The sequence below is a fragment of the Petaurus breviceps genome, unplaced genomic scaffold (assembly GCF_028583685.1).
Source record: "Petaurus breviceps papuanus isolate PSGF00001 unplaced genomic scaffold, PetGlider_PUasm1.0 90740, whole genome shotgun sequence".
Taxonomy (NCBI): Eukaryota; Metazoa; Chordata; class Mammalia; order Diprotodontia; family Petauridae; genus Petaurus; species Petaurus breviceps.
The window spans coordinates 5,717,253-5,742,410 of NW_027187330.1; the positions used below are offsets into that span (position 1 = coordinate 5,717,253).

The 25,158-nt window shown below is 39.7% G+C and overlaps 1 protein-coding gene across 1 annotated transcript in view; it reads right to left on the reverse strand.

Annotated features, from left to right (window-relative positions):
- CHAT (choline O-acetyltransferase) overlaps positions 1-25,158 on the reverse strand; it is a 94,215-nt gene that overhangs the window by 28,533 nt on the left and 40,524 nt on the right. The window contains exons 8-9 of the mRNA XM_069067081.1: positions 9,804-9,973; positions 6,709-6,809 (exon numbers count right to left, since the gene is read on the reverse strand). Coding sequence (XP_068923182.1) covers positions 6,709-6,809; positions 9,804-9,973 — 271 coding nt within the window. The remainder of the gene's footprint in view (positions 1-6,708; positions 6,810-9,803; positions 9,974-25,158) is intronic.

The following is a 25,158-nucleotide window of genomic DNA, read 5'->3' on the forward strand; positions in this document are numbered from 1 at the left end:
TGCCTCCCTTCCTCTCTGAGATGAGATTTTGAAACATGGAGGAAAAGCTCTAAGTCATTCTCACAAAAGCAATGTTTTTTCTATTTCCCCATGACATAATGCTTTTGGTTTGCTGCTTCCTTTTCCAAAAAGGGAATGAATAAAAGGATATCTCAGGTAATTTTACAAAGCTTGAGAAAGTCAAATACTCTTCCCATGGTTTTTCTACTTGGCTCAGCCTTCACTTCAGCTTAGTCGACAAATGTTTCTCATCTCTGAAAGAGGAAGTTCTTTTTTTCTCTCATTTATATAAAATCCATGAATGAAGTAAACTATAACAAGAAGTCCGTTTCATTTTGTTACTAGTCAACAGTTTTGTCACTGATATATCTTAAAGTTTATACAGAAAAGAAAAGAAGGCAGGGGAGAGGGTTCTCTGTCTGTCCTATCTCAGCTTTGATGAGCAAGGCAGATTCAGTCCAGGACATTCTTAGAATGTCTTCATTATCCCAACTCCAGATCATTGATGCTGCTAGCAGCTGCTTGCAATGGCTTCCTTGCTATGGTTTCTGCCTTCTTTTCCTCACAAGCCCCTTAAAGTTTAAGGGAGTTTGCCTCAGGTCAAATCCAAGACCACTGGAACTTGGGAAATGGGAGGGGGGACCCATTAAGCAGCTGGCAGCAACCTGACTCTTGCTCCTAATAATTCATGACCATACCACTATGGGTGAAGCCCAAAAGATAGGATATGTATATACACATATATCTGCATACATATACATATATGTGTGTATGTGTATACATCTGCACATACTTATATTTACTTATATGTATGAGGTATATGCTTATATGTATATATGATATCTCCTCAGACAGAGTATAAACTCTTTGAAAGTAGGGATTACTTCATTTATATCTTGGTATGCCCAGAAGTCTGGCATGTGGTAGGTGCTCAATAAATGTACTGATTGATTTATTTTCTCATAAATCTATGTCTCACTATATCATTCCAGTTGACCTCAAAAGCAGAAATTAAATTCATCCTTATTAAATTTATACATTAGATCCTGCTCAGCATTCCAGCCTGTTCAGGTCTTTGGGGCCCTAAAGTTTTGTAGCTCACTTTTTTTTTTTGCTTTTTGGAGGGGGGGGAGGCAGGGCAATTGGAGTTAAGTGACTTACCCAAGGTCACATGGCTAGTTTTTTGTGTTGTGTCTGAGGTCGGATTAGAACTCAGGTCCTCCTGACTCCAGGGCTGGTGCTCTATTCACTGCACCACCTGGCCCTCCCCACCCCCTTTTTTTTTTTGCTGTTTGGTTTTTTTTATTTGTTTTGTTTTTTATTTATTTAATTTTTTTAGCTATCACTTTTTACTTAATGTAATACAAAAATTAGGTGTTTTCCATCTTTGTAGTTTTCATTCTAAGCTACTGATAAAGATATTGTTTAGAATAAAGCCCTAATGCATTCAATTAGACATTTCTCTTGAGGTTGATTAAGCCATTAATTAGCATTATTTGGGTCAGTTATTCAATCAGTTCCAAATCTACCTAACTGAACTCTAACCCAGTCTACCTCTCTCCATCTTATCCACAAGGATGTCAAAAGTGATTTTGTCAAATGCTTTGAAGAATTTCAGTTATATGAAGTCTATATCATTTGTTATTTATCTATATCATATATGATTTATCTTTTCATTGATCTCATGATCATAGAATCTTCAGAGCTGGAAATCACCTTAAACATCATCTTGTATAACCCTCTCCTTTTAGGCCACATATACCTAATCATTGGCAAAGCCATGATCCAAACCTTTTTTTTTTTTTTTAAAGTTTTGTGACTAAATCCAGGCTAAGTCTAGCAGTCTCTCTCCACTGTACAAAGCTTCTTGATACATTAGATATGTTCTGTACAACACCTAAAACATTGTATTTAATAAATACTAAACAATGTCAGCAACTTAAAATCCACCACCCTGCCCCATTATTTATCTCCATACTAAGTATAATTTGTATTATAGAACGTCACAACTCTTCTTTTATCAGGAAGGATGCAATTAAGTTGTCAAATTTAGGAATCCTGTGTTAAATCTGTGTAAGAGAATAGGATCACTGATTCTCATGGTTGGAAGGGACGTCAGAGGCCATCTAATTTAACCTGTTCCTGAGTAGGTCTCCATTGTACAACATTCCAAACCAAGGGCTTTCTAGCTTTTGCTAGAAAACCTCTACTAAGGTGGAACCAAACTCCCAAGATAATCCATTCCATTTTTGGATATGTCCAATTGTTAGGAAATCTTCTTCCTCCTTATATTAAGTAATTTTATACCCATTTCCAGAGTCTAGCTCAGTGTTTTAAATATGCTAGGCATTTAATGTTCATTAAATTGAACTATCCATAGCTATTCCTGTTGGTGCTGAAGAAAACAAATCTAATCCTTCTTCCTCCACAAGCCTTTCAAATACTTGACTTCAATTGGGTAAGACAAGTATTTATTAAGTTCCTAAAATATGCCAGGCACTATGCTAGGCACTAGGGATACAAAGACAGTAAGTCTTTGCCTTCATGAGGTTTTCATTCTACTGAGGATTACAGTGTGCACAGGAATAAGGAAATTAAAAGTAATTTCAAGAGTGGGAGAGGTCTAACAACCCTGAAAATCAGGGAAGGCCTCATGTAGAAAGTAGTACCCGAGCTGCTAGAATGTCACAAATGGGGAACAGATATAGGCCCAGTTGGCAGGATCATAGAAGGCATGAAGTTAAGTCTAGAAAGTTAGGTTAGAGCTAGGGATTTAAATGCTAAGCACAGAAGATTGTTTTTTGTTATAGAGGCAATAGGGAACCATTGAGACTTCTTGAGCAGGATAGTAACATGTCCAGACCTGTGCTTTGGGGAAATTATCTTGGCAGCTATATTTGGAGGATGGATTGGAGACCAGAGAGAGCAGAAGCAGAGAGACCAAGTAGGAGGGAAGGGACAAGACCTATGATTTCATTACAGGGATTAAGATATAAGGAACTTTGTGAGGAAATTCTACCTAAGAAAACCAGGATCTTCTCTTCAATTTATATTCTAGGTACCTGGAGTGCTGAGGCTAGGTTATTTACCTAGGATTTCACAACCAAAGTAGTTGACTTAAACTTAGATCTTCCTGACTCCCAGATTCTATAAATATGGAACAGAGAAGTTTATATTTGATCTTCAAGGTCATAGGAAGCCCTTGGAGTTTCAGTGGTATCATGGTCAGACCTATGCTTTGGAAAGATCACTTTGACAGCTAATCAGGGAATAGATTGAAATGGGGAGAGATTTGAGACAGGGAGTCCAATAAGAAAAGCAATGCAGTGGGCCAAGAGAGAAAGAATGGAGACCTGGACTACAGTGATGACTATGTGAGTGGTGCTACATGTCTGATTGGACATGAGGCATGAGGCTTTGTGGATGACACAGAGTGACTGGAGCAATGTGGCATTTTTAGTGCACAGAGCTTTAAGGTGGGGTCTGAATCTTTTAGTATGTAGGCAGAAAGGAAAGTCTCAAGGGTGTTGCTTGAACTTTAAAAGCAACAGTTTTTGGATTCTCCAAATCAGATTGTTAAAAGTGACCACAAAGAAAAACCTATCAAACCTCTCTTACTTATCCATGCACAAAGTTAATAAAATATAGCAAGCTTATAGAGCTAAGGAAATGCACATTCTTAGGTAGGGGTAGAGGAGAGAGAGTCAATCTTCCATTAGGTTTCCGAATTCTTGGTGTGAAATTCCCTCGGCTGGTACATATTGGCCACTACCTGTAACAGTCAGTTGGTCAGTCAACAAGCATTCATTAAGCACTTATTTCTTTCAGGCACTTTGCTAAGCCCTGAAGATAGAAATTCAAGGAAAAAAAAGATAGTCCCATCCACAAGGAGCTTATATTCTAATGCAGGAAGACAATACATAAAAGGGAAGTCAAGAATCTGGGAGTGGAGGAGGAGGTGGTGGTTGAGGGGATGGTAGCTAAGTCCAGAGAACAAAGGATGACAGGTGTGGGGCCCTTCTTCCAGTGGAAGTTCTGGGAAGAACTCACCAGAGGGAGAAGGGCCCTCCAGGAACAGTCAGGAAGCAGCCAAGGCATCACTAAGTCTGGAGAATGAGGGATGGCTGATAGTAAGAGTGACATTTGTCTAACAGGCTGCACAGTTCTCATTTCAAAGAGGCAGTGTGGTTTATAGGAAAGGGCACTAGATAGAGACCCAGAAGAACTGAGATGGAAGCCCAGTTCCACCAACTCTTATCTATGTGACTTTAGGCAATTCTAGTCACTCAACAGAGGCAACTCTTACTTCTTCATCTGTTAAATGAAGGGCTTGGCAGAGATGATATCTAAGATACCGCTGTCCTGCTCCAGCTCTAAATCATGTTAACTAGGTAATCTTGCCATTCTCCATATTCTTGCCCAAAGTAATCTCCCCAACTGGATTTGCCAAATACATAAAATTCAACCACTAGAGATTCATTCCTTTGAGTTGAGGAATGATATCTCCAGAAAACCCTCATTAAAATTAAATGTTCCTGGAAGAGGTACATCTCAATTTGTTATCAACCACAAACACTTTAGGACAAATTTGTTTTTCCGCCATTTGTAAGTTCCTAGGAATATTTGGCACCAGAGGAAAAGGGTAAGTTTTGTGAAGAACATTTATTATTAAATTCCTACTATGTGCCAGGCTAAGTACTTTACAAATATTTTCTCATTTGTTCCTCATCACAATGCTGCGAGGTAGGTCCTAGTGACTTTTCTGGAGTCACACAGCTAGTAAGTGTCTGAGGCTGAAGTTGAACTCAGATCTTTCTGACTCCAGCCCCAGTGTTCTATCTACCATATCACCTAGCTGCCTTGTGGATGGAAAAGAGAAAAGCAAGGCAACTCTAAGATAATTATATAAACGTAGTGTCCATTTATTTAGCATATAGTCTAGAGAAACAGGAAGAGCTTGTGGGGAAGCATGGCATGGGAGAATAATACTATATGATCTTTTTAGTGTCCTAATGAGATTATTCTCATCCATTTAATTATGGAAGAAGCTGAGAGGCAGATAGACTAGAAGATTAAGGATGCTCTTTATTTTTGGGTTAGGGGCAGAACATAAATAGTGGAGAAGAAGAAAGGGAAAACAAATGGTCTGAATGTGCCTGTAACTATTTATGGACAACAAAATAGGACATTGAATGTCCAAAGAAAAGGCTTCGGCTATTCTAATTTCGACTAAGATCAATATGATAAAAACTGGGGATCTTAAATAGAAATTGCTGTAAATAACAATTTTTGAGATTTGGGCAAATGGTACAAAATTCACCTCAAATTATCTTTTTTAAGCTGGAAGTTGCAGGATGGATGCTACACAAGAACTTACTTGGGGTTTGGCACATCTGGTAGATTCTCCTTTTAATCAATTGTTTTTAGGTGCAAATGCAGCTTACTTGTTTCTCTGCTGCTGAAGGATGGTTAGTACTATCAATTCTTTCTAAATATTGGCACGCAGGCACAAAACCCCAGCTACCCCAACCTAGTTTCTGCTCTTATTTCAGATGGTCTTCTAGACCAAGAAGTCATGAACCAGAGAGGGCCACTCTTAATTTAGAGAGGTTAAATGAAGATAATTTAGTCAGTCAACTGGCTAGTACTCAGCCCTAGGCTGGGCTGTGTTGTTTGTATGTTTGTTTTGGGAATGGGGTAGCACAGAGTGACAAGAGAAGAATAAGACACGGTCCAGGGTTATCCTTTATTGTGGATACAGGGAAGCACTCTCTCAGACTGTATCTTCATCTAATAGAACAAAGGGAGGGAGGTGGATTGGATAATTTATTTTCCTATGATATACAAGCATTCACTTAGCTGGTTTCTTTTTTCCAATGAACAACCCCCAATCCCACTCTGAATAGGCATAGAATTAGACCCCTACCATAATTTCCCACTGATTCAATTGATTCAGTATGTAATAGGCACCCTCCTATGCTGAGCTAAAGAAATATTTTTTATCTCATTTAAATGGATTATATATATGTATGTATATGTGTGTGTATGTATATGTGTATATATGCATTTGGGGAGATTTCATCAGTCTAAACAACAACAGGGGTAGAAATTCTCTGCCCTGATATATTAATAATGATCAAAAACTGGTATGTCATTTCAGGGGTGGGGGCAGGATAGGGAGCCAAAGAGATTAAGTGGCTAAAATATTTTTCTAGATTATCTACTCTATAACACCCATACCTTTTGTTCCAGGCTGGGCTACAGGACCTTGTTCTTTTATCTTTAAAAATAAGTTTTATGAGTTCCCCCTTTTTTCCTTTATGATCAATTTTTTTATGCCATGGGCTTCCCCTCTCTTCCTACAGTTGAACCCCTTCTTATAACAAAAAAAGACAATGAGACAATTAAACTACCAGCACCAAACCACACAGTGATTGCGTCTGCCTGTGCAGCATTCTGCCCAGACAGCCCTCACCTTCTCCCCTGAGCAGAGAGGGAGGTTTCACAGTTGGTTCTCCAGGGCCATTTAGTCACCATGAGTTCAGCTTGGTATATTTTTTTCTCTGCATATCAGAGATGCAATGGTATAGCAGGACTTTGTGAACAGGCAGATTTTTCTTTTGCCCTCAGAGCATGTCTTGGCTGAGTGTTGGGAAATTAGTGCAGAACCATTAAGGTGCAATATCCTATTAAGAAAAGAAAACTCACATGTGCCTGAGCAGATGTTCGGTGCACTGTACCAGGACGATTCCATCAAATGGGGAATGTTCACATACCGTGCCACAGACTCCATCTCGACCCACCACAAACTGGAAGGAGAAATAGGGAAAGTTACAAGCTGCCCAGATGATATTTTCAGTTTTAGACTTTGCAGCATGGCAGATTCTCAGTTTGGGTCAACTGGGTTAGGATGTCAGCAATTACCACTGACCTCTGAGGAGTAACTCCTCTCCATATGTCTCTGAGCATATTCTTTTGCCAAAAGGGGGAAAAAAAAAGGTTTTCCTTACACCAGCAATTGTGCTTCTATGTTCAGGAAATTGCAACAAAACCAACAATAATAACAACAACAACAATAATAACCCAAATTCCTTTATGTCTTTAAGATTTAGCCTCAGTTTCCTCATCTGTAGAATGAAACTGGGGGCAGCTAGGTGTCATGGTGAATAGAGCACCACCCCTGGAGTCAGGAAGACCTGAGTTCAAACCTGAGCTCAGACACTTACTAGCTGTGTGACCCTGGGCAAGTCATTTAACCCTGTTTGCTTCCCCCCTCTCCCTGTTAAATGAAACTGTTGGACTATATGACCTGTCATGACCCTTCCAGCAAAGCACTCCTGTCATACTAACTCTGAATGATAGGTAGATAGTGCAAGTATAACAATACCGACAATAATGGTAACTAACATTTATTTAGAACTTTAAGTTTTGCAAAGTACTTTGCATACATTATCTCATTTGATTCTCACAGCAACCATGTGAAGCTGCTGCTGTTTTTATCCCTATTTTACAGATGAGGAAATTGAAGTTCAAGGAGTTCATCCAACTTACTTAGAGCCACACAGCTGGTGTCTGAGAAAGGACTGAAACCTAGGTCTTCCTGATACCAAGTCCAACGCTATCATACACATGAAAATTGGGGCTCAGGAAGAAGTAGTAACTTATGCTCACCCATAGTAGGCAGCAGAGCCATTTGGGGACCTCTAACTCTAAATGCAAATTGTCTTTGACTTTGAAGGTTTGTGTATAAGCTTTAAAGGATATAGTGATATATATATATATATGTATATATATATTTATTTATATGCACATTTAGATATATATCCCTTTTAACATTGGTATTTTTCTTCAAATTCATTTAACTATTTGGAATTGTTGCTCTGTGGTCATGTTTTATGATGATTTAAATGAAAGAATATAAATTTTTATTTTTAAAGGGGAGATACTCTCCCTATTTTTCTCTATATGCTCTCTATTATACCCATTACTCTATAGATATTGAATTTATTCTATTGAGATACTGGGACTAGCACTTAGAGATGAAATACTAATCACTCAAACATGCAGGAAATTAATTTTCTGAGAGTCAAATTTTGCTACTTTTGTGAATGTGTAGTAGCAGCTGAATAAAAGTTCTTATTGGGTTTAGTCAGTATAAGTCCCATCTCTGACACCTACTGGCTTCGAGTTTCTGAGCAAATCACTTCCTCTCTCAATGCTCTAGGCAACTTTCTAAGACTGTAGGTTACAAAAAAGGTATCAGAAGGTATGCGAGGGTGTAGAGAATTTCTTCACATGGGAGTTCCCTATGCCAATGAACTTCAGTCTCTGTCCCCCCCGTTGGTCACAATTCAAAGGCACAAAAAGGTTGAAAGATATCCCAAGAGGTGAGAGAGAGCAGATTTTCTGCTCCTAACCCTGTCGTGAATTGATTATGTCTCTAATTGGGCTACCTCAGTTCTGCAACAATGAGACGGCCCATGTGTCACAAATCCTATAGGAGTATTTGGTATGATTAAAAAGAAAACTGTCTTTCTCCAATGATCTTTGAATCTTTCTCCTGAAATTCAGCCAGAAAATGTTTAAGATCTGAACTCCCTGGTGTCAGCCAGGTTTGAAGGCCAGTCAAGGGCCATGATCATAGTTGTTAATGGTCCTCAAAGCATCTGCATTTTCCCTGGACCCAAATCACCAGGAAGCTCCTTTCAGAATTTTCTTTTGAAAGAATAAAAATAATCACGATCTGTAAAATTACAAAAAGACATAGATAAACTGAGTAAACATAACCTTGGATAATAAACTTCAGAGAATTAAGAAAAGGGAAGAGAAACTGTCATGCAATAATACATTTTTATATCGTACTTTCAGGTCTACAGAGAGATGCTGTGAAATAGTAGACAGTCCTGGGCTTGGAGTCAGGAAGACCTGTGTTTATATCCTACCTCTGACATGTACCAGTTGCGTGACTGGGCAAGTTATTAAAACTCTATATGCCTCAAACAACTCCCTAATAGCTTACCTAATAAATCACAGAGAGATCAGAGCCTGTGTTGGTGGAGAGAATTCCTACTGATGAAATAACAAATATTTTGAATTTTTGCATTAAAGTTTTCAAGACACTTCCCTCCCAATGACCCTGTGTAGTAGGTAGAATAAATGTTATTATTCTCATTTCATAAATGAGGAAACTGAGGCTTAGAAGCTAGTGTAAATATGGTAGAATATTCCACTCCTTGGGGGCAGAAACTGGTTTATTTTGGTATTAGTATCCCCAGTACCTAGAATAGTGCTTGGCATATAATAAACACTTAATAAATATTTGTTGATTGAAATAGCATCACAAAAGTTTAGATAAATTTATGCAGCTAGATCCAGAATAGATTGTTAAGGGAACTGAGAGGCACATCTCTAGCCTTTGAGTCTGACAAGAATGAGAACCAAGCCCTCTTACAAATTCTCTGTGGGAGCTGTGATGCTCCTGTCAGAAACTGCCCTGGGCCAGGGTCCCACAGGCCTTACCTCGGAGAACAGTTCTTACTTATGTATACTCTTGCCAAACCAGGTTAGATGGTACAGTTGAGCACATAAGCTCATAGCCTCAGACCAGACAGGCCCTAGGAGGCCATCTAATCCAATGCCCTCATTCTACATACACAGGGAGGGAGGTCCAGTGCTTTGCCCAACATCTTCTAGACAGTAAGCATCCAAGGCAGGATCTGAACCCAAGTCCCCTGATTCCAGTACTCTTCCTATTGTGTCAAGCTGCCTCCAGGGGCTAGCAGTGAGCCCACTTGGAGTCTTACCTGCATGGACTTGTCATACCAGCGGTTGGCCCCATTTTTGCCATGTCCCCCTCCATGAAGGAGCTGAAGACCCATATTGGTGTCATTGAGCTCCATGCCTCCTGGCGCATCTAAACACACCAAGCAGATACACCTTTCAATCATGTCCAGGGAGTCACGGTTGGTTGAATCTGTGAGGAAGAATGGGCATGCTTCAGAACGTCATGCCAGTTGCCAAAGCCTGATTACCCCACACTGCTCCAGATGTAGCAGCAAAGAGCATCAGACCCGTCACCATCTCCCCAAAGGCTGTTTTGAACACATCTGGTGTGGTTAGTCTGTTGCTATTGTGCGTTCACTAGTTTGAAAAGGTCAGAAGATGCACTGATACAGAGAATGAACCTTATCTTCCTCCCTAGGATTATGCTTGTTGCTTATAGCTTCTTGGGCTGGAAGAACCCTTTCAGAGGTCATCTAATTTTCCATCACCACCTCCAACCTCCAGGCAGCACCAAACTGACCTTGTTTCAAACAGAGGGAGATTCATCTTGTTCTTAAATTTCTTAAGGAAAGTATCATAAACTCAGAATACCAGAGTTGGAAAGGACCATCTGTTCAGTCTTTTTGTTTACAAATAAGACTCAGAGGAGTGAATGACTTGTGATTTCACTGCACCCAATGCCAGGTCTTGATGTCTACCAGCTACTGGCAAAGAACAGCCCACTCCATCTTTGCTGCCTTAGTCTGGGACAGAAATGTCTCCAGAACCAAAGGGAAATCCCCAACTGGCTGCAGATCCCAATGCAGTATTTCCTGGGTGTGGCTGGTCTTGTTACCGGGGATGCCAAGGAAAGCTCTGAAATGCCAAACCTGTATCAGAAAGGACCTGACCTGTAAAAGCAAAGCTTTCCTTCCAGGCTACCATGCCTCCTTTGCAGATTCTCCACAGAATCCTAATGGTGGAAGGGAAACTACATCGCTATAACATTCTCTTAGATCTTCAGACTTGTAAGCCCAGATCTTTGTAACGTCAAGCCCTCTCTTTTATTGCCTTTTCTCTTTCTGTTTCTCAAATGTGCTCTAATTTGAATGGGCATTAGTTGTAATAGTAATAACAGCTAGCATTTATATAGTGCTTTAAGGTTTGCAAAACACTTCACATATATTATCTCATTCCATCCTCATGACAACCCAGTGAGGTAGGTGCTATTATTATCCCCATTTTACAGATGAGAAAACTGAGGCTGAGAGAAATTAGATGACCAGGGTCACATAGCTAATATTATAGAATCAAGTTTTCCTGATTTACAAAAATATTGGACCTGGAAATGGAGGATGAAGACTCTGGCCCTTCTTCTGACTCTCTGGACATTGCCACCATGCTCAACTGCTTTCTTAACCTGGAAGGTTTCTAAGCTTCTGTGGTTTTCTTACCCTGGAATATCCTGCCCCTATAACTCTCTTCCTCCAGAGCTTCCATTCTGAGGAAAAGCTCAGGCCAGCTATCCTTCATTTCTCTTATAATTTTGCTTTTGACTCTAGATGTCAACACTGAGCTGTCCGTCCACCAATAAGTACCTTGCTCTATCTGCTTTTTTCTTACCCCATTAAATTGTAAATTCCTTATTTGGATTATCACAATAACCAACCACAGATACAAAGGATCCATGATAAAACATGCTATGGGGGGAGGGAGATAGAAAGGGGGGGGAAGGGAGGGAGGGAGAGAGAACACTGAGAGACATGGAGTACAGATAGAAGCTCCTTTAGTTTTCTTTTCTATTGGCTAATGCAGTTATTTGTTTTGCTTAAGTATATATATTCAAACAGGTTCATTAATTTATTTGCCTTCTTAATACGTGGGGGAAGAGGGAGTGAGAGAATTCAGAACTGAAAATAAAATAAATTTGAATAAAAAAAAAACTTCTTGAGGTCAGGAACTGTCTTTCTTTTTGCTTGTTTTTTAATCCCTTGTGTTTAGCATAATGGCTGGCATATAGTAAGCACTTAATAGGTATTTGCTGACTGCTTGAATGAGAAAAGGTAAATGGATTTTTAAACTAAGAGATAATTAACTTACAGAAAGCAGTTTCAGTAGACTGGTAGCTATAGAAGGCAGAGCAATCAATTTTGGCAAATCTCAGTGGCCTCTATAGCCAAGGGTCTAATATAGAGCCATTTCTACACAAGACAGGGCATGGGAGGGTGGGGGGTGGAGGGCGGGGTGTGTGTGTGTGTGTGTGTGTGTGTGTGTGTGTGTGTGTGTGTTGGGTTCTAGTCAATCCTTAACTCTCAGGAAAGATCGCCCCTGACATTTAGGATCATTTTCCAGACTGCTAACTGGACATTACTATCTGGATGCCTTGTTGGTACTTTAAAATCAACCTATCCAAAACTAAACATATCATCTTGCATCTCAAAACTTGCTTTTCTTCCCAAATTTCCTATTTCTTATGATGATATCTTCTCAATAAGCCAGGTTTGAAACCTCAGAGTCATTTTTGTCTTTCCTCTCATCCTCACTCCCCACTTCTAATCAGTTCCCTGGGTCTATTGATTCAGCTTTCACAATATTTTTCTCATCCTCTATGCTCACATGGCCACCACCCTAGTTTGCTCTTGTCTAGACTCTTGTATTAGCTAGCTAACTGGTTTTCTTTCTTTCAGGCTCTCTTTTCTCCAAACCATCCTTCACAGCTGCTAAATTAATCTTCCTAATGCAGAGATCTGGTCATTTTACTCTTTTACTCAAAAATCTTCAGTTCTTCCCCTTTGTCTATAGGACAAAATATAAATGCCTTAGCCTGGCATTCACAACTTCCACAGTATGATTCTAAACTACCTTTCCTGTCCAATTTCACTCTACTCCCCTTCACATAGTCTACATTCTATTGGAAGCAGCTGACTCACTGTTCCCAGATGTTGCCCCACTCACACTCTCCTGCCTCCATTCATTTGTTTGGGCTGCCCTCCCCTCCAATGACTTGGACTGTTCTCCCTCCACATTTTTGCCCACTGAAATCCTTTAAGGCCAAACTCAGATTTCCCCTCCCATATGAATGAAGACTCTCCATATCTTTTCAGTTAAAAGTGATCTTTCCTGCCACAAATTTCTTATAACACTTTATTTGGACCTCTCTTTTTGTCCTTAGCACATCCAAACTTACATGATATTTATTTTTGTAGATAGCTTATCCCTTTTCTTTGCCTATAACCTTGGAGGAACTATGCCTACTGTGCCATATTTCATCTTTGTCTCCTTGGTGCTGACTATAGGGGCTTGTGCATAGGAAATACTGACAAAGCGTTGATGAATGTTACCTAAAGTATGTGCCCTATTATCTGTTTTCATTAACAAGTTGGTGTAGAGTGACTCCTCTGTGTCCTAGGAGATGGAGAAGACAGTTCCTCCTCTGAAGACTTTCCAGTATAGTTGAAGAGATGGCTTACACAAAGGATATTAGAGAATGCCAATGATACTAACAACTTCTATTTGGTAGCTAGCTGGTACAGTAGATATAGTACTAGACCTGGAGCCAGGAAGACCTAAGTTCAAATCCAGTCTCAGACATTTACAAGTGGTGTGACTGTGGGCAAGTCACTTAACCATTGTCTGCTTCAATTTCCCCATTTGTAAAATGGGAATAATAATAGGACCTATTTCCCAGGGTTATTGTGACAATTAGATGGGATAATAGTTCTAAAGTACTTTGAAAATCTTAAAACATATATAAATGGTAGTTATTATTTATTGTTTTATAATCTATTGCTTATTATTATTTATTTATTATTAATGTTCCTGTATTTTTGGTACAAAAGAAAAAGCACTGGACTTGGAATCAGAAGATCTGGGTTCACTGTGTTGTCTCTGTCATTTATTAACTCTATGACTTTGAATTTATAAGCCCCTTTACATCTCTAAGCCTCAGTTTGCTTATTTGTAAAATGGGGCCATTGGATATGATCTCTAAGGCAAATTATAGTTTTTACTTTCTTTGAGCATTTTGACATGAAAGAATAAAATTGAGTATTAAGCTATCAGGTACAGATCATAGTTGAATTAGGAATTCATAGGAAGGAGAGATCAATGTGGACTGGAATAGCAGAAAGTTTCACTGAGGAGATAAGGCTTGAGTTGGAGCTTAAAGGATCCTAAAAACACAGATCTTGAGTTGGATGGACTTCCAAGGCCAACCAGACCATTGCTTTCACCTCCAGCCTCCTAGAAGTGAAGTGACTTGTTCAGCACCATCCAGATCATCAGCTTTGGAGAGGAAACACGATCCCAGGTGATCTGACTTCAGAGCTGGTGTTGTTTCTACTGTGCTGTACTGCCCCATGTAGGATTCATTATCATTATCATAGGGATTGGATAAGGACACTTTATTCATTGCACATGCTGCTTCCACTAGTGGTAGAGTAGGGTTAAGGTGTTCTAGAAAGGGGACAGTATGAGACATAGAAGCTGAGGAAATGCAAAGTATCTTTGGAGGCAATAGACAAAGTCAAGGGTCTCTGTCAAGAAGCAGTAGGGAATAAAATTGGAAAAAGAAGGTGAAGCCAGACTGCAGAAGCTCTTGAATACCAGGCCAAAGCACTTGGAATTTTTCCTGAGTTGGAGATTCATGTGGCAAAAATGTGAGGAAGTTTAATCTAGTGTGATCTGCAAAACAAACTGGAGGAACAGAGACCAGTAAGGAGACTGCTGCAGGGGTCCCGGGGTTTATTCACACATGCTGGCTACATGAATGCCTGGGCTCCATTGGATATGTATAGGTGGAATATTAAGAGCGTGGATTTGATGTGGACTCCTTCTGACACCGCATGCACAAATAACAACCTAGCCAGGCCTGGACCTGATATGGGTGCAATGAGCCATTAAGTCCCAGCTCTGGGCCCTGCTGCAGCTATGTGCCTTTCAAAACCAGGCCCAAAGGGTGGACAGAGTCCAACCACACCTTCCAGGCACCCAAGAGCTAAGGCTACTTTTCTTGGCCTTTTGCAAACCTGAATGGTCCCTATAGTCAGGAGCATGCAGTTATCTTAGAGCACTCAATGCAGGACCATTTCTACACAAGACAGGTGTTGGGTTCTGGCCAATCCCTCACTTTCAGGAAAGAAAAACAAAGTTTGAAGACTTCTTAGGAAAGAAGGGCATCCTGTGGGCACTTTTGAGAATAAGGTGGAGGCTATTCTTCTTCCTTCCCCTTGGGGTGTGAATGACTTATGAGTGGCCCTAGTATTCCATGCCTAATAGGCAGAAACCAATGTTACACAAATTTTGGTAATGTGGATGAAGGCTTGACAGAGGCCCAATTTAATCAGATGGAATAAAAATCAGAATTCTGAGCCTGAAATGGAAAAGCAAAATGGCCTTGCAAATGAACCCAAACACTCACCGGGAGCAGATCAGTCAAATGCTGACAAGTTTATCATGTAAAGAAGAAAATGAGCTGCACCCAAACTCACCCACCGTGACTTGGGCCAGAGGGAAAAAAAACCCAAAACATATCCAGGCGTAATGAAAACAAGGGGCAGGCAGAGGGGAAAATGCAGCAAGAACTGTTTGTCTTGTTATACCCTCATCTGGCATATTGAGTCCCATTTAATATGGTAAATCAATCTTCTTCCAAAGAACCACTGCTTAATAGGAAGAGGTGGGCGTTGAGTAATATCAGGCTTATCGGCTCTGCCATGAGAGCTCAGATTAAGTGACAAGGGGAAAAATGATCCTTTCAATACAAAGATTTCAGCCACCACAAGGGTTTCTGATGCCCGTTCATTTCCGAGCAGAGACTATTATTTAACAACTCAGCTTCAAATGGAAGCTAAAGGCTTTCCAGACTACAACAGTGGAGAATTAGAAAGAGGGATGGTTTCCTCTGCTTCTGCATGGAAGTGAAAATAGAAAAAGCATAGGATCCGTAGGAATATAGTAATTATTCTGCTGCATTATGAGACCTCCTTTGGGGCTGATGTTCAATACATAGGAAACAATCTTTTAAGTGTTACTGAACCAGCATCTGATCTTCAAAATATTACCACGTCTAAAGGTGCAGGGAGAGGGAAAAGATGGGATTCTAAAACCTGTAGGGGCATTGATATGAAAGTGATGGCTACAATGTGGCCTGGCAACTCTTTCTATTTTAAGGCAATTGTCCTTCTGGTCAGCAAAATAAAGTCATGTGATTTAATATGATTATTCCAGGAGGAGAGAACTCAAGGAGATTGAGGCTTCTCCAGCATTAAAAAATGTAAATTAAATCTGGGGTAACTGTAAGAGGAGGGCTTGTTTGGGGAGGGGGTATTGGGAAATAGGGAGAGAAAGAACACTGGGAATTACTAGTTCTATTTTATTCAGTTGGAAAAACATTTGTCAAGTGTCTGCTATGGATATCCTTCCTTAAAATTTTCTTCCAGTGGCATGGAAGTGACATCAGGTTCTCAAAAATCAGGAGTTCTAGAAAGTCTCACAAAGCAGAAAAAACTTTGTAGGCCTGGCATCAAAGGATCAACCTAGTTGAGACTGAAAAGACTGCATTTTTTCAAAGCTGTAGCAGCTTTACTAAGATGCAGTCTGCACCAGTGGAGGGATTATTTACATAGATGAAATCACAAATCTTTGATATATTGATTATGTGCAAGCCCTACCCTATGTGCTTGGGGCACAAAGATGAATAGACCACAGACCCTACCCTCAAAAAGCTTGCAATTTAATGGTGGTATTGGGAGAAGATAGTTACATGAATGACTGATACAAGGAAGCAGATTCAGGCAATATGCTGAAGAGAAAGTTATTACTTTCAACTTGAGGGTGTTGGGGAAACCTTCGTGGAGGAGGTGACACCTTGATTAGGTTTTGAAGCAATAGAGGAGCTCTACCAGATAAAGATGATAGGAATGGACCTCGAAGGTCATTTAGTTGAACCCTTAATTTTATATATCATGAAACTGATGTCTGGTCTGACTTGATTAGAGTCACATGACTTAAAAAGAACAGATCCAGAATTTTAACATAAGATCCTGACTTTTCCCACTCCACTGTATTGCCTCTTTCTTGAAGGATAGTGTGAGTAAAAACACGGAGATGGGAGAGGACAGGACAAGAATAAGGATTCATGAATGACTTGGTTTGACTGGGAAGTAAAGTGGGTGAAAGAGAGTAATAGACGATAAAGTTGGAAGGGTAGGTTGGGGGGCTGGCAGGTGGCGCAGTGAGTAAGAGAGCCAGCCCTAGAGTTGGGAGACCCAGGATCAGTTCCGGCCTCAGATACTTGGCACCCACACAAAATAACTGGCTGTGTAACGTTGAGCAAGTTACTTAACCCCAATTGCTTTAAAAAAAAAAGGTTAGGTTGGAATATAAGGAATTTATACTTTATTTGTCAGACAATTAGAAAGTTTTTAAAATTCTTAAGTAGAGAGGCTTTACTAATATTTCTTTGTATCCTCACAACAACCCTTGGAGATAAGAAATCTGAGGCAGAGAGAGGTGAAGTGATTTGCTTGAGGTCACTTAGCTAGTGAGGATCTGAGGCTGTATTTGAACTCAGGTCTTCCTGATTCCAGGTCCAGCACTCTCACAAATATACCATTTAGTTGTCTGATGAGGCAGATGAAGGCCTAAAGTCAGTTGGTTTCTATGAGAATGGAAAAGAAGAGATAATATTGGTGTATAGTAGATAGATATCTGACTGGATAGAGGAAAGGAAGATTCAAAGAAGGCTCTAAAGTTTTTAGCCTTCTAGGTGACAGAGAGGATGGTGGTATCAGCAAAAGAAGTAGAGAAGTCTGGGGAGTTGAGTTCAGTTTTGAACATGAATTTGGTTCAAGTTTCTATTAAAACTTCTTGGTAGATTTCTCCAGAAAGCAGATTGAAACACAGGACTCTGGTACTCAGGGGTGAAGGATTTAGAATGGCTACAAAAATATGGAAATTATCTGCAAAGGGAACAATCAAAGCCAAAGAAGTGAGATCCCCAAGAGAGGGAATAGAGAGAGAGAGAGAGAGAGAGAGAGGAGGGCCAATAACAGACTCTTAGCAACACTACCAGTAAGGAGCAGAAAGACAGCGAGGAGTTAGCAATGGAGGCAGAGGAACTGTCAAACAGGCAGAGAAACCTAGGGTTGCAGTGCCATGGGAACCAACGGAGGACGTGTCAAGGAAGGCACAGTCAATAGCATCATACTGTAGCAATATCAAGGACAAGAAAAGGAAAAGTCCATTGGCTTTAGGTATAATGAGGTCATTATGAACATTGGAGGAGTTGTTTCAATTGAGTGGTGGGGAAGAAAACCAGACTGCAAAAGGTTGAGGAATAAATGGTTAAGAAGTAAAATCAGTGAGTATAGACTATTTTTCCCCTAGAAGTTTGGAATATTGAGTGATAGCTTGAGAAGATTTGGGGGTTAAGGGAAAGTTTGTTTGTTTTTAAGACTTAGGGAGCCTTGAGCAGGCCAAGGGAAGGAATAATAGTAGAGAAGGGGAAATTAGAGATGCTAAAGGGGATTGATGGAGCAAGTTCACAGAGGAGAAAGGAAAGGTTGGTATTGAAGATCTAGAAGACAATCTATAGAAAAAGCTTTCATGTAAACTGAAGATGCTAAAGAGAAAAATCCCGAGAAGCCCACGATCTCACTTCACTTACTGTCTTAACTTGCTCTCTTTGCCCTTATCCAGTTCAGGAAGCCAGAGCTTCCAAATGAGAATTTATTCCTTATAAAATGTCAAGAAGAGGATAAATGCAGGTTTTCCCAGACTTGGTTTGGATGCTCATTTTCTAGTGTACATACAAGCATAATTCCATTCCCTCATCAAGAAAAGTAGACATTCAGACCCTGGTTTCCCGAAGACAAGAAGAAATATGCATTCAATCACAAAAGCCAGAGAAATGTAAGCTAGACTGATTCCATAAAGAATTCTATTTATTCTGTACAAGGATTTTACTGTAAAGGCAGTTGTCATCCATATCTCTGAGTTAAATTCATAAAGCTAATAATGGATTCATCTTGTTTAGTTTCCATGCCATAATGCTGCATCCCACTGAAAGTATGTGTGCCCCACTTTCTGTCAGCTCTCTTTCTTTGCTTTTTTATGGACCATTGCCAGCAATGGCTCAGCTATAATTGACTCCTGTTGATGTAAATATTTACGGGACAGCATGTAACCCAGAGGGCATCTGCTTCAAAAATATGTGTTTTATAGGGATCACCATGGCAGGTTTCCAGGAAATACTGGTGTATTCTGTAAGGATTTTCTGTTTCTTTCATTCTTCTCCTGTAAATTGACACTGCTATCTTCCAGACTCAGGGAACAATTGCTTTATTAAATATCCAAACCAGGATAAATGTTATCAACTCATCCTGGACCCAGAAGCAGGCTGGCCTTCATGGTTAGATGGCAATGGAGTCTGAATGAAATTTACCAACTACTCAGGGGTTTCAGATTCCTTCTCAGACCTCTATTGTGCTTCCTATCTCCTTGCCCTAAACCTCAGTGCTCACCAGTAAAAACAGTGGGATTGGTGACTCTCCAATCCTGAACTGATCTGCTTTACCAGGATTCAGAATTTCACACTATGGCCAGAGAATTCTAACAGGGGAATAAATCTCTATCTACCCTCCTCATCTTCAATTGTGCCAGTCTTGTATCAATTGCCTGTATGAAACAAGGGGGATTGAGTGTATATTTTTTTCCTTCCAGAAAGTTCTAACTACCTATAATTTTACAGGCCCAAGTTCACATGCAATATTGGGCTATAGATCAAGAGAAATAATGGTGATTTGAGACAGTCTAATTAGGGTTAACCCTATAAATAGGTGATAATCAAGAGGTTGTGGAGGAGGATTCTGGGAAGATAGCAGAGTAGGTCAGAAAATTCTAAGCTCTCAAGATTTTCTACAGCAAAAGAGATAAAATAGCACCTCAGGGCAAACACACAGCAGTAAAAATAAATAAGAGTAGGGGCAGAATAGGGTCCTCCTAGGACAATTGGAGATCTGAAGAAAAATCCCAGGACAAGTTTTGGTCCCTGTGAAGAGTAAACACCTCTAGGCTAGGTTCTAGTTCTGCTTAAATTAACAAACTGCAAGCCTGGGATTAGCTGGGTTGGGAAGTCTACCTCAGCCCCAACCCCAAGAATGTTTACCCCTGGACAATGAGGGGTGTTGGGCATCTGAGTTGGGGAAGATCAAGGGAACCTCTTCTAACACCAGACCCAGCTGTGCTGTGGAGATGTGGCAGGGTGAGAAGGAACCAGCACACACCAGGTGAGTGCAGAAGCAGTGGGGCAGGGATGCTGCTGACTCTAGGCACTTACAGGAAGCTGGAATTCTTGGGTCCAGTTCCAAGTCAGAAGGGAGAATTGAAGGAGGATCTGACCACAGCAGTACCATCCCCCATCCCCCAGGACTAGAGGGGATTATAAAAACTAAGCTACTACAAATAAAACAAATGCACAGCCAGAGGAAAAAGATTCCAATCATAGAGAGTTACTATGCGAATAGAGAAGACCAGAGTTCATCTTCAGAGGAGAATACTGAAGCAAATAAACCCTCTCCTACCCCAAAGAGTAATGTCAAATGGTCACCTGCTCAAAAAGAATTCATAGAAGAACTTTAAAAAGACTTGAAAAATCAAATGAGAGAGATCAAGGAAAAAAAAGAACAATTCAAGAAAAGCAAGAAGATTGTGAAAAGAAATTCAACCAATTAGAAAAGGAGATCCAGAACCTCAAGGAAAAAAATACTTCTTGAAAATCAGAATTGGGCAAGGGGAAGCTAGCAAAGTTATGAGATCAAGAAATAATAAAACAAAATATAAAGAATGAAAATAGAAGAGAATGTGAAACATCTTATATAAAAAACAACTGATCTGAAGAATAGATCAAGAAAAAACACAAGAATAATCAGACTACCTGAAAGCTATGATCATAAAAAGAATAATGATACAATAATATGAGAAATAATTAAAGATAAATTTCCTGACGCATTAAAACAAGAGGGAAAAGTAGAAAAAGAAAAGATTCACTGATCACTACTTGAAAGAAATCCTATGAGAAAAACCCATAGGAATATTATAGTCAAATTACAAACCCCACAACTCAAGGATAAAATATTATGAGCAATAACAACAACAAAAAAATCCCACAACAATTTAAATATGGCAGTGCCACAATTAGAAACACACAAGACCTAGCAGTGGTAACAGGTCTTGGAGTATTATATATTAAAAAACAAAGGAACTGGGGTTCCAGATGAAAATATCATACCCAGCAAAGCTAAGCATAATCCTTAATGAAAAAAAGGATATTTAGTGAATTCTCAGACTTTCAGTACCTTGTTAAAAAAACCTGAACTTAATAGAAAATTTGACATACAAAAGCTAAGAGACATACAAGGTACATACCAAAGACTAATTACAAGGGATTCAATAAAGACAGACAGGTTTTTTTATGTATATAAAATGTAAAATGTATGTCTTAGGTTGTTATTAGTAATTGGGTAGTTTGTAAGAAAGATTGGGTTAGATCTGAGTATGATATGACTTCAAAAAGTAAAACCTTTTAGGAACAGCTAAAAACAGTGATTATTTTATACAAATGAGGTGTGAGAGGAAGAAAACACAGAGGAATTAGATAGGGGAGGAGAGCTGTTGGTTCTGGAAACCCTACTTTCATTGGGAACGGGTTGAAGAGGGAACAATACATACATAAAAGAGTATAAAAGTCTTCTAAATTCAGAAAGAAATAACTTACTAATGGAGTGGGGAGACAATAAAGGAGGGATCTCTAGAGGGAAGGGTGAGGGAATAATTACCTAAGGGGAGGTATAGAAAAGTGTTTAGATTAATGGGAATGGGAGGATAAAGGAGGAATCCTTGGGAGGATAAGAGAGGGATCTTTAGAGGGCAGGATGAGGGAATAGGTCAAAGGGGAGTATAGAAGGGTGGGATTTATAGATTTATGGGAATGGGAGGATAAAGGAAGGATCCTTGGAGGGGGCATTGGTTAAATAATAGAGTAAGGTACAAGTAGAAGTAAAGTAAAGGAGTTAGGAGGGATAGGAAATAAGAGATATGAATAAACATAAAAACAAAGATCAGAAGCAGAATTTGTTAGGGAAAGAATATATGTCTATATATGTATATTTGTATCTATATATCTTTCTATATGTAAATATATCCACATTTAATTGTAGCCTTCTGGAGGATAGGAAGGAAGGGGGGGAAAGAACAAAGTGAAAAGTGTACAGCAGAGAAAAAAAGAAAACTAAGAACGAAGCAAAGATAGACAGCTCTCAACATAACACATAGTATTTATTATATAGGCTTTCTTGAAATGGAAATTTATTGCTATATACATATATTTTTGGCTTTTTGGAGGGCAATTGGGGTTAAGTGACTTGCCCAAAGTCACGCAGCAAGTTTTTGTGTTAAGTTTCTGAGGCCAGATGTGAACTCAGGTCCTCCTGACTCCAGGGCCAGTGCTCTATTCACTGTGCCACCTAGCCACCCCTATTACTATATATTTTGAATCCTCTTTTATGTTCTGCTGTGCACGACATACTTTTTTCCCCCCTTTTCTTATTTTGTATTTAAATTTCAATATTTAAGGGGGAAAAAAAGAGGATATGATGTGAGGGACCAGGGAGATCTCCCTAGTCTTAAATATCACTATTAACTCCCCCTCCCCCCTCCTCTCTTTTTGTTCATTCACTTCTTTGTTTTCTTTCTTTTTCTTTGTTCCTTCCTTCCTCCCTCCCTCCCTCCCTCGCTTCCTTCCTTCCTTCCTTTCTTCCTTCCTTCCTTCCCTCCCTCCCTCCCTCCTTCCTTTCCTCCTTCCTTCCTTCCTTCCTTCCTTCCTTCCTTCCTTCCTTCCTTCCTTCCTTCCTTCCTTCTTTCCTTCCTTCTAAGATAGGGTCTTCTTATCTCACTCAGATTAGAAGTGCAGTGGCCACTCATGAACCCAATCCCACTTGCTGATTAGCACAGAAACTGTCCTGCTCCATTTCTGACCTGGATTAGTTTGTCCCTTCTTAAGCATTCTGGTGGCCCCTCTGCTCCTGGAGGCTTATCACATTGGTGTTGGACTTAATATGGGCATTCAATTGACTTTATTCTTCCCATAGCTCAGAAATCTCCAGTTCAAGGAGTCTCTCAGTCTTGGCCTCCCTAGTAACAGAGATTATAGGCATATTCCATCACCCCTGGACCTTTTAGGATTTCAGAGAATTTTTTTTTTAATCTTCAAGAGTTTCCTATGAATGTATTAATACTAGTGGTACAGTCAGTATGGCAGAGTGAAAGACCAAACCACAAACTTCCCCCAAAACCTCACCTACACAAAACAAACCAGAAAACAACAAATTAATTCTGAGCAGAAAAGCCAACAAAAGTCAGAGTGAATCTTTGTTCCAACCCAGCTTAGAGAGGTCTGTGGACACTGGTGAGGGCGAGTCAGGAGCACAGCATGCTGGTTGAGGTGGAAGTGGCACTGGCTGTGGGTCTTCCAAGCATGCAACTAAATAACTAGTTAGGAAAAGATTCCATGGAACCCCTGTGCAAGCAGTGGGCATAGGATCCAGTGCCACTTGGCAGCTCCATAGCCTATTACCCAGTTCTAGATTAGAATTTCAGGACAGAGAATAACAATCACCATTACAAGGGAGCAGGGGCCCTACCTGGGTAAGAACCAGAGTGCAAAGAGAAGGGCAGTGACAAAGTCTATCCCAGATCATACTACCTTGGAAGTACTGAAAACCTACAAACACCCAGACTGAGTGAGTTACAGAAACTCAGGTTGGCTATCCCCCCAGAGCAGAGCATAACTTTAACATAAAGTCCAAAGACAAGAAATAGATTTGAAAATGAGCAAACAACAAAAACAAAAACCTTGATCATAAAAAGGTTTTGGTGACAGGGAAGCTCAACACATAAACTTAGAAGACAAAGACTTGAAAACATATACAAGCAAAGCAAAGAGAAAAAAAAATGCAAATTGGACATAAGCCCAACAAGATTTCCTAGGAGAGTTAAAGAAAGAAGGAAAAAAGAACAAAAAAATTAAAAAAAAGAATGGTAGAGGGGGCGGCCAGGTAGCACAACGAGTAAGAGCACCAGCTCCAGTGTTGAGAAGACCTGGAGATCGAATCCTGGGCTCAGACACTTAGCACCCACCCAGAAACACCTGGCCGTGTAACCTTGAGCAAGTTACTTAACCCCAATTGCTTAGGGGCGGCCAGGTGGCTCAGCGAGTAAGAGCACCGGCTCCAGTGTTGGGACGACCCGGAGATCGAATCCCGGGCTCAGACACTCAGCACCACACCCAGAAATAACTGGCCGTGTAACCTTGAGCAAGTTACTTAATCCTTAATAAAAAAAAGAAAAGAATGGTAGAGGAAAAATCAGGAAAAGAAATGAGAGCAATGAAAGAAAATTATGAGAAGAGAATTAACAAGTTGGTAAAAGAGGTATAAAACCTCACTGAAGAAAATAACTCCTTGAAAATTAGAATTGGTCAAGTGAAAGCTAATGACTCCATGAGACATCAACAAAAAAATAAAACACAGTCAAAAGAATGAAAAAAAAGTGAAATATCTCATCAGAAAAACAACTAACCTGGAAAATAGATTGAAGAGAGATAATTTAAGAATTATTCAACTACCAAAAAACTAAAATAATAAAAAAGAATTTATACATCATACTTCAAATTTATAAAGGGAAACTGCCCAGATATCATAGAACCAGAAGGTAAAATAGAATTGAAAGAATTCAATGAACATTTCCTGAAAGAGGTCCCCCCAATGAAAACTCCCAGGTATATTATAGCCAAATTCCAGGGCTCTCAGGTCAAGGAGAAAATACTATAAACAGTGAGAAAGAAATAATAATAATTCAACTATGTAGAGCCACAGTCAGGATCATACAATATTTAGCAGCTATTATTATAAAGAATCAGAAGGCTTGGAATATGATATTCAGAAGGCAAAGGAGTTAGGATTACAATCAAGAATAACCTATCCATCAAAACTGAGTAAAATCTTATGGGGGAGATGAACATTTGATGAAATAGAGGGCTTTCAAGATTACTTGATGAAAAGACCAGAGTTGAATAGAAAATTTGACATCTTGACACAAGATTCAAGATAAGCATAAAAAGGTAAATGTGAATCAGAAATCATAAAGTACTTAATAAAGATAAACTGCTTCCATTCCTAGATGGGAAAATGATACATGTAACTTCAAAGAACATTGTCATTATTAGGGCGATTAGAAAGTGTCTACTGTGGGTAAAATTGTCATGCCACCAAAAGCAGAATCAGAACCAAAACCCCAAACCTAAAACCATAACCAAACCTAATACCATAAATTTAGGAA